At 40.5% G+C, this 16,190-nt stretch overlaps 2 protein-coding genes across 2 annotated transcripts; one reads left to right on the forward strand and one right to left on the reverse strand.

Moving 5' to 3' along the window:
- Positions 1 to 3,764: 3,764 nt before the first annotated feature.
- On the reverse strand, positions 3,765 to 5,883 carry borcs7 (BLOC-1 related complex subunit 7; the record flags this gene model as incomplete). The annotated part of the gene is made up of 5 exons (XM_080449184.1): positions 3,765 to 4,412; positions 4,556 to 4,576; positions 4,703 to 4,746; positions 4,870 to 4,932; positions 5,752 to 5,883. 5 exons carry the CDS (start codon positions 5,881 to 5,883, stop codon positions 4,361 to 4,363), a joined length of 312 nt encoding a protein of 103 aa, XP_080305310.1. The 3' UTR covers positions 3,765 to 4,360.
- Positions 5,884 to 7,429: 1,546 nt separating this feature from the next.
- Positions 7,430 to 14,990, forward strand: cyp17a1 (cytochrome P450, family 17, subfamily A, polypeptide 1; the record flags this gene model as incomplete). Its single annotated transcript, XM_080449632.1, has 8 exons — positions 7,430 to 7,744; positions 8,085 to 8,223; positions 9,018 to 9,253; positions 9,552 to 9,638; positions 11,660 to 11,878; positions 13,121 to 13,290; positions 14,019 to 14,122; positions 14,704 to 14,990. The coding sequence occupies 8 exons, from the start codon at positions 7,430 to 7,432 to the stop codon at positions 14,988 to 14,990; spliced, it is 1,557 nt and encodes a 518-aa protein (XP_080305758.1).
- Positions 14,991 to 16,190: the final 1,200 nt, after the last annotated feature.

The following is a 16,190-nucleotide window of genomic DNA, read 5'->3' on the forward strand; positions in this document are numbered from 1 at the left end:
CGCCAGGCCGAAAGGCATGGCGAGAGAGTATGTTTTAACCATAATTTATCCCGTCATACTCTGAACTGGTAGACCTTCCACTGTCTACAATTTGATTTATTTTCTTGTATACCTGGCGAGCCAAAATCTGCAAATGTGAGGCTAATTCATACGTCGTCCAACGACAACGAAGTGATGAATGACTAAAACGACCTGGTTTGAACTGAAAAAAACGTGACTTTATTCAGCATACGCCATTTTTTTCATTCAACATCGTATAATTGAGCTATTAGCACACAGAAACCAGTATGCATTTGTTCACTTATACTGTTATTCCCTGTTATCACTTATACTGTTCCCTTTGCACTGCTGTACCTGTTGGGCTTAAACATACTCAAGCTAAACTTGTACAGCTAATAATCCCATCCATGGAAGTTTGGACTGGAGCCAAACTCTGTACAGCCAAATAGAATAATAGAGCTGTGGTTCTCAGCTCCGGTCCTATGAAGCAACACAGCTGTTAGTTTTACATCCTGCCAAGTAGTTAACTTCATTCACCTGGTGTTGAGATGGCTGGAATGAAAACCATCAGCATACCGCAGGCATCCAGAACCAGAGCTGAGAATCCCTTGATTAGACTACACTTAATCTTAACTTGTCCTCATCCTAAACAGCCATAAAATGTTTTTTTTTCCTTGTTGAGCAGAAAGATTGTATGGGCTCTCATGTTGAGATCCAGCCAGTAGGAATGTGCCATGAGCTGTTACATAACACGTGTTCAGGCCTGCTAACTCTGCAAACCCCATGGAAACTTGCTCCAGAGCGCAATGACAGCTTCAGGTTACGAGCTCTGAGAATCATGCACACGCACACGCACACACACACACACACACCCTTCCCTGTTGTATTATTAAACTACCTTCACCAGTATTCCACAGCTCTGTCGGTCATCTCCGTGGAAGACTATAAGATTAGTAATGGTCAGACCAAGGTTCTGCTGTGCAAATACGTTTTTTTTGTTTTATTTAACATAGTCTAACTTTGCCATCTCTTTTTCATATTGACTGTATAAATTGAGGAAATGTGCCCAATTTTTTTATCTGATAATTTTCACAGACGGTTAAACTGCATTATTGTGGTATTTTATTCTGTTGTTTGTGTTACTGAGCTGACTCGGAAAGACCTGTGTTAAATCCTGATTATTAAAGGTAGTGATTTGCAAAGTTTCAAATAATTGCAAAATGGGTATATGTTCTGATAGTACTCGTTACTATAGGGTGTCCTGTCCATATAAAGAGTCTCCATGTCTCTCCAGCTCTTTATAAAACAGAAAATGTATTTTGTAGTTTTTTTTTTTTGTAGTTCTTTTCATTTCCAATTTTATCCAACCAGGACAGAGAACTCAATCAGGATACAGATTAAACAAGTGAAATTGGAAGTGATGACACTAAGAAATGAGCATGCAAAATTGGAACTGAAAACTATACAAATTAAGCTTAAAAATGGGTACTTTCTCCTGATTGGCTGAGATTTTGACACCTACCGAAAAATGTATTTTCTGTTTATTAAAGAGCTGGAGAGACGGGGAGACTCCTGTTACTGAACAAACACTCTATAGCAATGATTACGATCAGAATATAGTATTTTAACCTTTAAAAAAAATACTTTTTGTTTTAACCAAAAAATATCACTTACCCTACCTTTAACAGATTGGTCCAAAAGTATAATCTGCTGGAATGGTTATCATACAGTGAGTACTGGCTTCATACAAGAGGCAGATCAGATTTAAAAGTAATTAAAATGTACAAACTGAACAAGCACTGTAATTTTTTTCGTTATACTGTTATCCGTTTTGCCTTGTGGGTTGTGCACAGGAAGTGTTTATGGTATTCAGCACAGTGCATGTAGATGCACACGCTGCCTCATCACATTTCCCGTTAAGCAACTTATTTTTACTCCTGTACTCTGGGTCAAAGGTTGTTGAAATGTCTCTCAATGTGAGTGACGTGTTATTGCAGACCAGTTGTTTCATTTATGAATGTTTTGCTAGAAGGGTTGCAAAATGTCCTGTTACCTTACCTCGGTATGGGAGCAATTTTGTACTGTGTTACATCCATGTTGCTACGGTTAAACTAGGCCACGTTGCAATGTGGCACTTTTAGATTCTCCACAAAGAATGCAGCCAGTAACCCATACTGAAAGATAATATATTTCACAGAGATTTATAATTATTGTTTCAAAATATATATATATATATATATATATATATATATATATATATATATATATATATATTAGTTCTTTTTTCAGTTAGTTCCTCATACAGGTGGTTTTATAAGCAAGTAGTCTTCTTGTAGACGTCTGTAAATGATTAAGTTTATCAGCGGTTGGGTTTTCTGTACAGATCATGTCTGGGTGGAACATGGCAGCAAATCCTTTTGTTTTATTTCCCCAAGTAAAGTTCTTTTTTTTCCTGTGCATGTTCTGTAGTTGCCTTTACTTCCTCCCCTTTATAAGCAGGGATGCTCCATTTGGGATGCTTTGAGCCAATATTGACATTTTAACAAAATTGTACAGAATGATTTACATTACGGTAGGTGGACTGTGCTTTTAATTACCATCTATTAAACATAAGCATACAGTCTTCAGCAGACATCTTTTAAGCTGTGCATTTCAGTAACAAAGGACCTAAGATGATATACAAAAACTAACTCAAGATATTACTGTGTAGTAAGACCACTGAGGGTCATATCTATAGTAAACCGGTTAAGACTCCAGGCTGATCAGTTAGAGCATCCATATTGCATTATTGTGACTTGGCAATTTCACATTTTAAATAAAAACGATGAAACATTTGTAATTGGTAAGTCCCCTCATTGTCAGCTGAGACACTTACAACATTAAACCAGCAGAGGGTGCTGAACATCTTAAGTAACAAAGTTTTTTGTAAGTGGTGACTCTAGATTTGTGGTATGACACACTTAGGAGGTTGATCCACAAGGGAGCCAACACAGCACCATTCTTGCATCCAATTTATACTTTACTGCTTATCCAAAGTGAAGTGCTGTGGTTGTTCAATTAAGTAAAACCAGCCTTTTGGTCTCCTTAGTGTGCTTCTACACAAATCATTTCTTAAGTTTCAGAATGTTTTGTAGTTGCATATCTTTTATTTAAACAATTGTACAATTGAACTTGCGTCATACACACAGGACCGGAGAGGTTATGGTCTTATCAGTAGTTTTCAAGGATACAGATTTGTCCTACCAAAGCACAGGGCCTTGTACTGCCTTTGTAGTTTCAAATGAGTTGCGTGGGGAGCAAGGCAGGAGAGAGCAGAGCTCTACGTATTCAAAACCCAGACCATGGCCATCTGTCCTTTGGGGACCTTGGGCACCTGATATGGTGTCATTCTTCCCTGGAGGTAGAACGTTCGTTTGGCTCAAGGTTCCAAATATTGGCTTCAAACGCACACCCAACCTGCAGCCAATGCAGGTCTCACATTAGACCACAACAAGTGGGACCTTGCACATTCTGCAAGAACTAGCATTCAGCAGCCAGGAGGCATGTTCTGTCCCCCATACAGAGAATAACTAAAACATGTCCCTTAAACGGTGCATAACCTAAAACATGTCCCTTATACAGTGCATAAAACATGTCCCTTATACAGTGCATAACCTAAAACATGTCCCTTATATAGTGCATAACCTAAAACATGTCCCTTAAACGTGCATAACCTAAAACATGTCCCTTATACAGTGCTTAACCCAAGACGCACTCAATCCATCTGTGCTTTATTTGTTTAATTGTATGGTGATAAAACGCTATAAAGAAAAACGTAAATTAGAATTATGTAAAAGAGAAAACAAGATTGAATGCAAAATATAGCAATAAAGCCAAGACAACTGCATTGAATTACTGTGCAACGTTTGAAAGTATTGTATGCGACGTGTGCTGTATGAGCTCAGGCAATCTTTAGAGGAGTTCAGGGGCGCTCTCTAGGGTGGCCAGCTGCTTGTCCTTCAGACATACGCTGATGCCTGCAGCTTTCCATGCACCTCACTTTAAAAAAACAAAAAACTATTTTTTTCCTCAGCATGAACACTAACATGTGAGGGAAGAAAACTGTCAAAGTTCATTGTTTTACAATACATATGAATCGTAAGTTAGGCACTGTGCAGCTGTGCCAGCACAGAGGTTGCATTATTTTCACAGGTAGTCCACTATCCAGTCAAACATACACTGTAGAATCCTGTGTTAATTTAACTCGGTGTACAAATGTAACCAAAGGGACCCTTATGTCTTCTGCTGAATAAAAAAACAAATAAAAGATTCCAGTCCTGTTGAAAACAAACAGAAATAATGTGTAATGAAAATGTATGTGTCATTTGAGCAAATGTTTCAGCTGTTCCTGAAGGTTTTTTGAGTGCTCCACGCTGCAGGATGAAAAAAGAAAAGAACAATAACAATACAAGACAATCAGCATGGACATGTCATACAGTATCATGTTATGGCTTTCTGTGCAGAGTCCCTACCCCATCCCCCTAGACATAAACAGAACGTTAATGTTTAGACTTACTTTTTCTGAATGGCCTCTTGTCTGGGTGATAAGGGAGACATAATTATCATTTCAGTCATTTCATTTACATGTAAGCAAAATTAAAGGGTCTCCCTACATTCCAGCTGGGTAAATTCATATGAAAATCAACACTCAATCAATACTTACTGATATTGTAAATGTGTGGTGATGATGGACATTTTTCTCAGACTCTGCAAGGAAATAACAGGGCAATAATGTTGGACATCTCCTGACATCTTGTGGCTCAGAAGGAGTACTGCAAATAACACCCCATTCATACTAGCTAGAATAATATATTATTGTCATATACTTACATCTTCAGAGTGCAGAATTGCATCCTCCTGGATAACCATATTTCTGGCTGCTTGGCCAAGTAGCTGAGGGGGGGAAACATTTGGTAAATAAATAGTAGCCCTGATACAGGACTGTCATATATTATATGAGAGTCATGGATGAACTTCATAGTGTTAGCACTTTCTCACTTTTTGGCCCGTACATCTACATAAACGTTCAGATGTCAAATATAAAGTGCTCACCACATGGCCACGGATGTTACAATTATGTACGGACCCTCAGAAGTACCCATATCTTCCGTATTGTTCAATAAAAAGCATTTGAATCCGATCGGTGGCCATTTTCTCATAGACTTATAATGTATCAAGAGTGCAAAACACCTCCCAACCGATAGGGTCGCGTAGTTGAAAGCACATGAAAGAAATACGGAGAAAATGGCCATCGATCGGATTAAAATGCTTTTTATTGAACAATACGGAACATACGGGTACTTCTAAGGGCCCGTATACAATTGTTAAATCCGTGGCCATGGGGTAAGCACTTTATATTTGAAATCTGAAAGTTTATGTAGATGTACGGACCAGAAAGGGAGAAAGTGCAAACACTATGTTGAAGTTCATCCATGACCGTCTTGTGATCCTTGGCTAGGTAAATAGCTACCTAGATAGATAAAGAGGCTAACAATGAAGCTAGCTTGCAACTTCCTCTCTTATAGTCAATATTCTTCTAATTCCTATCCGTGCACTGGTGTCTTTGCAGAAGCAACAGCGTTACTTGAAATGCAAAAGAACAATGTGATCGTAATAAAGATCCATTCTTTCAGAGTACATCAGACCCACAGGAGATGCTAACTCTAGCATTAGCCATTCACTATGCGATTTCTCGTTGGAACACCGTCTAACCTCTTGACTCCTTGACCCCTTCAGCACCTGGCGGGTCAACGCAATGACGTCCCCGCTGCAAGAGCCCACTTTATCAGATAATAGACCTTTAACAGACTGGCCGAACCTCGGCTGGGACTCTGTTGACGCCATCTTTGCTGTTGTGTGTATACTACGGTACGTCTGCAGGGACATAATGAAGCAGTTTATCACTGACTGGATGTCAGGCTACTGCGCTATATTTTTAACCAAGCTATTCAGTCTGTAGCAGATATCTATCATATACAGCCTTTTTTGATTGATTGATTGAATACTTAACAGTTTGCAAAAAACTACAGTTCAATACAAAAGGATGCTAGAAGGGTGAAACCCAAGAAAGCACTATGGCTTGTTTCCATTGGGGTCCTGTGTATTCAATTCATTGAAACATTTAATGACAAACAATAATATACAAAAACATCATATAAACGAGTGATAAATACGAAGAAAAGGTGGAACAGGTACATGGGTGTCTTTGTGTTTGAGGTGTAGTGTATCTTGTAGACCAGGCCAATTGCAAGTTGCTGTACTCTGTCCTCTACCCTGAGCTATCCCACCCTAGTAAAATGAACAGGGGTTAGATGAGTTGTAGGTGTACGGCCAAGCAGTACCCTGACCAGTTTGTTTTGGGATGTCTGAAGCCTGGTTTTTAATGCCTTTGTGGTGCTATGGTACCATGAGGTGCATGCATAGTCAAAGTGACATTGGATGAGTGTGTTCCTGCTAGAGTCCTCTGACCAGAGAGGAGATCCTGTACAAAAATCTTGTTCTTTGGTTGACTTTTTTGATTACTTTAGTAAAAATACAACCCCGGTAGGTCATTTCCTCTTTTCTTGTGATAACATTGTCATCCACTTTGACTGTGAAGGCATCGCATTTGTCAGTGGAATGAGATGTTCTGGAGCCAGATTGGAATTCGTAAAAAATAATCACAGCAAGATACTATTGCTTCAGTTTAGTATTTCTCCTCTTCTTTTTACGTCACAAGTTGTTTGTTATTAATGCTATGGATTTATTATTACCTGCCTTATAGAAATTGCAGTGTTGGGAGTGTTGCAGTGTTGGAAATACAACAAAACCCGAGCTCCTTCAAAACCGCCATAAAGGAGCACCTGTCTGCAATTTGTAAATGGTCCTAAAAGCCTTAAGCTTAACACCATAAATGCCCCCCTCCCCCATGTTTACTGTACAAATACGTGCATTACTACTAGTGTTGATTATGTCTTGTTTATTATAGTATATTATTGTATGTCTTTAAATATCTTAATGAATTGAATACACAGGACCACAATGGAAACAAGCCCTATAGGGCTTTTTGTGTTATCCTTTTAACAATATTTGCAAACTGATAATAGAGTATTCAATCAATCAAAAGCAAAAACATTTGAATCATGTTTGGAAAGAAAGCGTTTTCTAATTACAACCATCCCCCTCCTTCCCCTCTCTCTCGTAGCATAATCGCATAAAATGTGACTTTGTTTTATTGCCAACTCCCACAGACAGACAGATACCACAGCAAGAGATGTTGTTGAACTTGAGGGGTCAAGGAGATTGCACTGAAGGAGGCGCATAAAACTCGCCTGCTGCTCGACTGTTTTGCAGTCGCGTCTGTGGTGCTTGACCTCCTCCTTTGCACGCCAGACTATACTCCCACAAGACCATGGATTGGTGTTTGTGCGCTCTGGTGATCTTGGCAGTCCTGTTGGCTTTACTGCTGGTGTTGAAGGCATGGAGGGCGTCCCTGGGGGGCCCTGGAGGCCCTCCTCGCCTGCCCGCGCTCCCCATCATCGGCAGTCTGCTGAGTCTGCGTAGCGAGCGTCAGCCACATGTGCTTTTCCAGGACCTGCAGCAGAAATACGGAGACACTTATTCCCTCATGATGGGCTCCCACAATGTCATCATTGTCAACCACCACTTACACGCGAAAGAAGTGCTGCTGAAGAAAGGAAAAATCTTTGCAGGAAGACCCAGAACCGTGGGTGGTGATCTGATTATATTATTAGCCTTTTTATTATTATTATTATCATTATAATAATAATAATAATAATAATAATTATTATTATTATTATATTATGTAGTAGCCCATCATTTGCAGATGCAGTGCTATTGCTAATAGCCCAGTCTGGGCTAATTACACATAATAGAATAGAATAGAATAGAATAGAAATAGGCTTCTTTATTCATCCCCCAGGGGGAATTTGAAACCACAGCTGCATCAGCAATGCTTAGCCTGGCAATATCTTTTTCACTGGGTGGTTTTAATTCTCGAAAAATGGATTGCGATGAAATTACTAATTTGCGCGTGTTTAATCCAGGTAACCACAGATTTGCTCACCAGAGATGGAAAAGACATCGCCTTTGGAGATTACAGCCCTGTTTGGAGATTCCACCGCAAGATGGTACATGAAGCCCTGTGCATGTATGGAGAAGGCTCAGCATCCATAGAGAAGATCGGTGAGTAGGCCTTCATTCGTGTGTGTGTGTGTGTGTGTGTGTGTGTGTGTGTGTGTGTGCGTGTGTGTGTGTGTGTGTCTTGACTAATTATGTTTTAATAAAAAAAATGCTTTGCTTAAATATAACATATTAATACTCAACATCTACTTTTATTGAACATTACAATGTTTCTTTAAAGCCAAATAAAAAAAGTTAGGTAACCATGTGTGTTCAAAAGGTTGAGAATTAGCTACCAGTAAGAAATAATAAAGTCTGCACTCTGAACATTTTAAAAGAAGCTTCCAGTCAAGGCTTTATTAACGTTTCGACACAATAAGCCCCATCTACCCCCCCCCCCCCCCCAAACACATTTTGCTCTGATTTTACTCATAGCCTATCTGCAACACATCACACAACAAAGAAATACGTTTTTTTTTTACATATTGTGTAAGTGCAGTGTAAAAACAGAAAAGTATCAACCTTATTCAACCTGGCGTACCTATTTTGGGTATGTCATTAAAGGTGAAATCTTTCACCTTTTAGCTTACATACCGTATTTTCTACTAACTGGTTCTTGCGACTCTTATCCCCGTAGACAAAGGACGAATTACAATGTGACACTTTTACTAGTGTCCCTGCACCTCCTTTTGTCCTGGCTGTGTTTTCATCATCTATTCTTTGTGTCTTGTATGACTGCTGTAACTGCGTGGGCGACTACACTTCCCTCACAGGATCAATAAATGCCTATTTATCTCTATCTAACAGAAGTAGTAGTCATAATAAAGCATTAAAATACACATGCACCCCTCCCCCAGTCTGCCATGAGGCCCAGTCTCTGTGTGACACCCTGTCTGAGGCGGCGTGTTGTGACCAGGCGTTGGACATGTCCCCAGAGCTCACCCGGGCCGTCACCAATGTCATCTGCGCCCTGTGCTTCAACTCCTCCTATCGCCGTGGAGATCCTGAGTTTGAGTCCATGCTGCTCTATAGCCAGGGTATCATTGATACGGTGGCCAAGGACAGCCTGGTCGACATCTTCCCCTGGTTACAGGTACGTAAAACCAGAAGTTCTGTCATACAGAAAAAAAATACTGTTTAACCCACTAAGACCTGAGGCCGATTTTAAAAATGCCTTCTCAATCTGTAGTTCTCACACTTTAAAGATTTTTCAAAAATGGTCAAAAATAGCAGATATACAAGCTCGCAGTACGGCACGATTGTATATCTGCTATTTTTGAATAGCCTATGTTAAAATATATCTATACATTTTAATGGGTTAACCTCCTGCCTATTTGCCTGTTTAACAAACTAATGTACCCATCTTTCTTATTTCTCTCTGTTGCTCTCAGGTGTTTCCCAATGCGGACCTGCGCCTCTTGAAGCAGTGTGTGTCAGTCAGAGACTGTCTGCTTCAGAAGAAATATGATGAACACAAGGTAGGATTCCTTAAGACAGTAGTTAGGCAACAGGCGAAGTGGTGGTGGGCCAGAAGAACTGGCCTGCCATCTGGTATTATTTGGTAAATAATTAGCAATATTTGACATGCTGTCTCACATACAGTATTATAGGTTATAATGTCCAAATGGACAGTCTATACCCCCACTTGAAGAATATTTATTATACTTTTATCCATGCTGAGAATGAATGACAGGCACATCCAGGTAGGATGTGGACAGATAATATACACAATGGCTTTGCATTGATGATTAAAAGCAAAACTTTAAAATTAAAAGCAAAACTTCAGACCTCTCAGAACAAACTGATCAGGTTACTACTAAACCTCACACCTAGGACGCACCTAACCCCTGCTCATTATGCTAGGTTGGTATGGCTCAGGGTAGAGGACAGAGTACAGAAACGTGCAATGGGCCTGGTCTTCAAGATACTCAAAGGACCGGTGCTCATGCACACACAGACACAACACCAGAGGGAGCTCCACTGATCTGGTTCAACCCAGATTCAGAAACTCTGGGTTGGGAAAATCTCACAAACATGGGGTTAAATTCGTTCTACTGTTCATTGTATAATCTTACCACTGTACTTTTTGCTAATAGTATTCAATCAATGTATTCAAGCAATCAATCAAAAATGAAACTGCAGTTTCACTGTATAAGCCGTTTGTACTTTAATCTTTGAGACAAGTGCATGAACGCATAGTTCTCTTTCCATTCTTCTTTGAATGTTCTGTTTTCACTGCCAGCTTTACTCCTTAGACTTTTGGATAAATAAAAACAGTTCCACATGCTTTACACAATACATGGTTTCTCTCAGTAACTAAGAAGAGACCTTGAACAATGAAAGAGCTCTTGTTTTTGATTTGCTAAATATCCTCTAAATACCACATTCAAGGACGGGGCCTGGCCATGGTAAAAATTATTACACAATCTGCGCCTGTTACATTTGATTGCACATGCACTTCTGTGAGTATACAGTTGTACCAGACATCTTTATTTATTAACTTTTATAGCAATATAGTTGTATCTAAGGTGGTCTGTCGCATGTTCCAGTTCTTAAATTAGCCATTGATTGTGTTCTTACTTGCCGACTTGAATAATCTTCTTAAAGCAACAGGTTTCTCTGAGGACGGGAGGTTGCCTGTGCCAAATGAATGATGAAGTGTTTTAATGGTTTTCAGCAACTGTAGATGTGATTGGAGGTTTTCCATCCCTGCCAGTCATTATTTGCCTACTGCATGATTAAATACTCAAGAATTCAAAAGTGCAAATTATGAAGTACATTTACTTTTTAATATATCATATATATATATATTTTTTTTTAAAGATATCAGATTTTTTTAATAGTGAAAATAGCAGATCTACAACCTGAACCTCATGACACATCGCACAGCGACACGTCGCTGTAGATCAGCTATTTGTAGCTGAGTGAAAGTCATGTGCTTGCAATGAAAATAAATAATAAAAAAATATTTTTTGGTTAAAACAAAACGTTTTTTGTTAAAAGGTAAAAGCACTATATTCTGATAGTAATCATTGCTATAGAGTGTTTGCTCAGTAACAGGGGTCTCTGCGTCTCTCCAGCTCTTTAATAAACAGAAAATAAAATTCAGGGAGGTGACAAAATCTCAGCCAATCAGGAGAGAGTACCCATTTATCAGCTTAATTTTTTATAATGTTCCAGTTCCAATTGTGTCTGCTCATTTCTTAATGTCGTCACTTCCAAATTCACTTGTTTAATCCGTATCCTGACTGAGTTCTCTATCCTGATTGGATCAAATTGGTATCCCGACTTGAAAATGCATTTTCTGTTTAATAAAGAGCTGGAGAGACATGGAGACTCCTGTTGCTGAACAAACACTCTATAGCAATGAGTACTATCAGAATATAGAGCTATTTAACACTTATTTTAACCAAAGAAAATCACTTACCCTACCCTTTTAAGTACAGTACTCAATTAAGTAAATGTACTTAGTTACCGTCCACCACTGGTGTGCATGTAGGCAGACTACAGCGACCATGTGCAGCGGGATCTGCTGGACGTTCTGCTGAGAGCCAAACGCAGCGCTGAGAACCAGAACACGGCAGAGTTCAGTGCAGAGACGGTGGGCCTCAGTGATGACCACCTCCTGATGACGGTAGGAGACATCTTTGGAGCCGGGGTGGAGACCACCACCACCGTGCTCAAATGGGCCATCGCCTACCTCATCCACCATCCACAGGTACCATATGAACGAGACATGGACGAGATAAATACTGTAAAACAGAGGTTCTCAAACATTTTCATGTCAAGGACCCCCAAAAAGATTTTCACGGCTTTTCAAATATAGCAGATCTAGTAGCTCATATAGCGAGGCACGAAGTGACGCGTTATAAGATTGTATTATGTGCTATTTTTGAGTAGTATGAAATATGGTTAAAGTGGTTAAAATGAAATGAAAAAAAATGAATGAATGAATGAAAAAGTGACGGTATATTAACTAATTTTGCTGGGGACCCCCTGGTACCACCTCAAGGACCCCCGGGGGCCCCCAGACCCCACTTTGAGAACCAATGCTGTAAAAGGTTCCGGCTCCAAAGATGTCTCCCACCGGTCCTTTGCAGTATACCAGCAGAGCTTTGACACACACACACACACACACGCGCACACACACACACACACACACACACACACACACACACACACACACACACACACACACACACACACACACACACACACACACACACACACACACACACACACACACACACACTATCTTAACGCAGATAGCGGGTGGGTTTTTGACAAACTTTAGACTAGATTTTCTTACCTTAATAAAAATAGTCATAAATACTATATGCTTCTCCTTTCAATCATCATGATATGCGTTTTGGTAAACTATGGTCCCATTTATTTTAAAAATTGACGATAGTAGGTTATGGTCTAGGAGGGGCGGGATGATTTGATTGACAAGCTACACAACCAATAGCATTCATTCCCCGCCCCCGCTTTTGATTGACAAGCTACCCAACCAATAATGGTCTGGTGTCATTCTGCAGGATATGACGCGATATTGAAAGATGGCGGATTTGACATTTCTGAACAATCGGCTTCATTTACGGTCTGGAGAGTCTAGGGCCGTAACGCTGTCCATTCTTTTTATACAGACTATGGTTTCACAGCGAAAACTCATTTTCAAGGTTTTAAGGAAAAACATGCCATGTCATGTTTTCTTACACATCATTGTATATGAATGTTATTTTACCATTAAAATCTTAGTGTTTTGTCAATTATTTGGGGGCCCACTTGCAATCCCCTCACGGCCCACCAGTGGTCCCCAGCCCACAGGTTGAGAATCACTGCTGTATTCTTTCTTCCCAAGGTCTTTCTATTATATTGATAGGAATGAACATAACAAGCATTATTCACAAAGGAATAAAACATTTCAGTTGAATCTGACTTGACTTCTGTGTGCTCTCAGGTGCAGAGTCGTATCCAGGAGGAGTTGGACCTTAATGTGGGGGCAGACAGGACCCCCCAGCTCAGTGACAGGGGCAGACTACCCTACCTGCAGGCTACCATCAGGGAGGTGTTACGCATCCGCCCTGTGGCTCCACTTCTTATCCCCCACGTAGCCCTCGCAGACACCAGGTACTGCTGGTACACACACACACACACACACACACACACACACACACACACACACACACACACACACACACACACACACACACACACACACACACACACACACACACCCCTTGCTGTCTTTGTCATAGTGGTAAGGCCTACTCATAAACCTGCAATGCGCAAGTTAGCTACTGTATGTAGCTAATCTCAATCGGTCAATTTTCATTTACTGTAGCCTATATGTCCTTACTTTATTCTATCTAATTTTGACTGGCAAAATTAGGCTACTCGATTCGACATGTTAACACAACGACATAAACTGGATACTAATTACGGGATACAGTTTTGGAGTAGACTGTCTCTAGACCAGGGTTATTGTAGTTAATTAAACTAACGCAAACTACAATTGGAAAAATATTAGTTGACTGAAATAAAAATAAAAACGAGGCTTTACAAAAAACAAACAATGAAATATGCAAAACTATATCAACCTTGCTCTAGATATGGATATGCACAGTGAATAGGAACCGCAGAGAATCTGGTGACACCAGGTAGCACAACTAGTTGGTAAATCAGACTCTTGCAGATCTTGCCTTTGCCAGGCTTTGGCCCCCATAAGGCTGAGAATACAACATAGACATTCATTTTCAAATCTTGCTAAATGTTATCACATTTCCCCTCAAAGATAATCAGACCGTTATTTGATATAACCATTGTATATGATCTCATCTATCTGACTCTCTGTCTAGCATTGGGGAGTACACAGTGAGGAAAGGAGCTCGGGTCATCATCAACCTGTGGTCACTGCACCACGACGAGAAGGAGTGGAAGAACCCAGAGCTCTTTGACCCTGGTGAGAATAATGTCATAATAATCATGATGATTTGATCAGCATGGTTCCTGCCACATCCTGAGCTATAACTCAGAGTCGGACAGTTTAACCACAGAACCACTTAACTATACATTCAAAATTATTTTGAGAATAGCCAACCTAGCCTACAAGCTCACAACATGTCGTGCTGAGACGCGGTGTGAGCTTGTAGATTTGATATACAAAATAAATAAAAATTATTTTCACCTATCGAGAAAGTAAATGTGATGTCACACTGCTGAAAGTAATAGAGGCAGTCCTCTCATGATGGCGGCCCCCTCCATTGAGCTCAGTGGATGAGGGCTGACTTTTTGAGAGGAAGTTACCTTCTCTATAATGACATGCCCAAAATTGGGACGCCAGAGTCAAAGTGGCAAAAAATACACTGTAAGGGTCATTCCAGGTACATTTTTAGGTTCAGAGTTAAATTAACATACAGAATTTGGTTACTGCATGAGCAAGTGTGTTACTTACTTGTATTATTTTCATGAAGTTCTAAGTTGAATAGCCAGACTGGCATAAAAACAAACCGTTATAACAGCCTGATCCTTTCTTTCCTGAAGGGCGTTTTTTGGACGAGGACGGTACCGGCCTGGTTATCCCCTCACCCAGCTATGTGCCGTTCGGTGCGGGGGTCAGGGTGTGTTTGGGGGAGGCCTTGGCCAAGATGGAGCTCTTCCTGTTCCTCTCCTGGATGTTACAGCGTTTCACCTTCACTGTGCCCGCGGGCCACTCGCTGCCCAGTCTGGAGGGGAAGTTCGGGGTGGTTCTGCAGCCAGTGAAGTTCCAGGTGAACGCCACGATCAGGCCAGGCTGGGAGAAGATCAGCAAGTCCCAAGTGTGTTGTTGAAATTGGCCAATGACGGTTCCTCCAAAAACAGACTGCGATTTTCCTGTGTATGAATCTGTCCACTTACTGTAAGACATTTACGAGACTGCAACATTCACAGAAGAACGAAGAATTGGCCACCGATGGTGTGAGTGGCAAGACTGAGTTACACATTCCCCTTATTTGGCCTGGTTGGGATCAAAGCGTTACTACCATCTTTCCCAGGGCCCCCCACCTGCTAACATGCAAAAGCATTCCGGTGCCACAGCCAGAACCAGCCTGCATACGTTGAATGTACACTCCACACAACTGCCTGTCTATTCAAATGTACAGGAAGCCAGCCACATGTAATATTCATAATTTATATAATTAATGGTTAAGTAGATGGCACCTCTGACAGGATTTGGGATGGGAATAAGAAAATACACGCTTCGCATTCAGTCATGATCACACGCACTTAGTTTATGCTTGGCAGTGGTATGCGTTCCAAGGCTAACTTTTCTCAACTTGCGTCAATGCCATTCAGTGTATGACCTCAACTTGCCTCTGTCCTTAACTTGCTTGTTTTGACATCAAGTTCATCCAAAGAACAATTGGAAGGTACTTGGAGTAGAATGTAAGTCTGTGGCTTGATGGTTAGGGTGCATTTTTTAACATCTTGACATTGAGTAACATAACGCACTACACATGCTCCTTCAGCATACACCTGGTTCTAAGGCTTCAGTCTCTTTCTTTCATGGTACTTTACAGGCTCATGTGGTGGTGTCCAATGCCAAATTGAAATCCGAGGTAGTGTGGGAGGCTATCCTTGATAATATTCCCTGTAGTACTATAAATGCCAATTTGGTTCAAGTCAAAGTACTGTAGTTCACACTTCACAGTCTGCAATATTCAAAAGTCAGGCTTCAAACCATTTATCCCAACACCTGTTCTTTATGTGGTAAGTGTAAACAGGAGACCAGATTACTATACTTACCCATCAGTTCTGGTCCTGCCCCAAGCTAAGCCCTTTTCAAACCTTTATTTTTGATTATTTCAAAGGCTTTTAGCAAACATATTGCACCTGATTCATTACTTCAGTAGATCAGTGGAAGTTAAACCCTCCAATTATACATTTGAAGGTCAAGCCATTTCCCTCAAACTGTTGGCCAAAGCCTAATCCTACAACAGTGGAAGTCAGCAGCTAACCATCTATTACAGCGGTTGCTTAGGGACTTGGGA

The sequence above is a fragment of the Gymnoscopelus braueri genome, assembly GCF_963280865.1.
Source record: "Gymnoscopelus braueri genome assembly, chromosome: 14".
NCBI lineage: Eukaryota > Metazoa > Chordata > Actinopteri > Myctophiformes > Myctophidae > Gymnoscopelus > Gymnoscopelus braueri.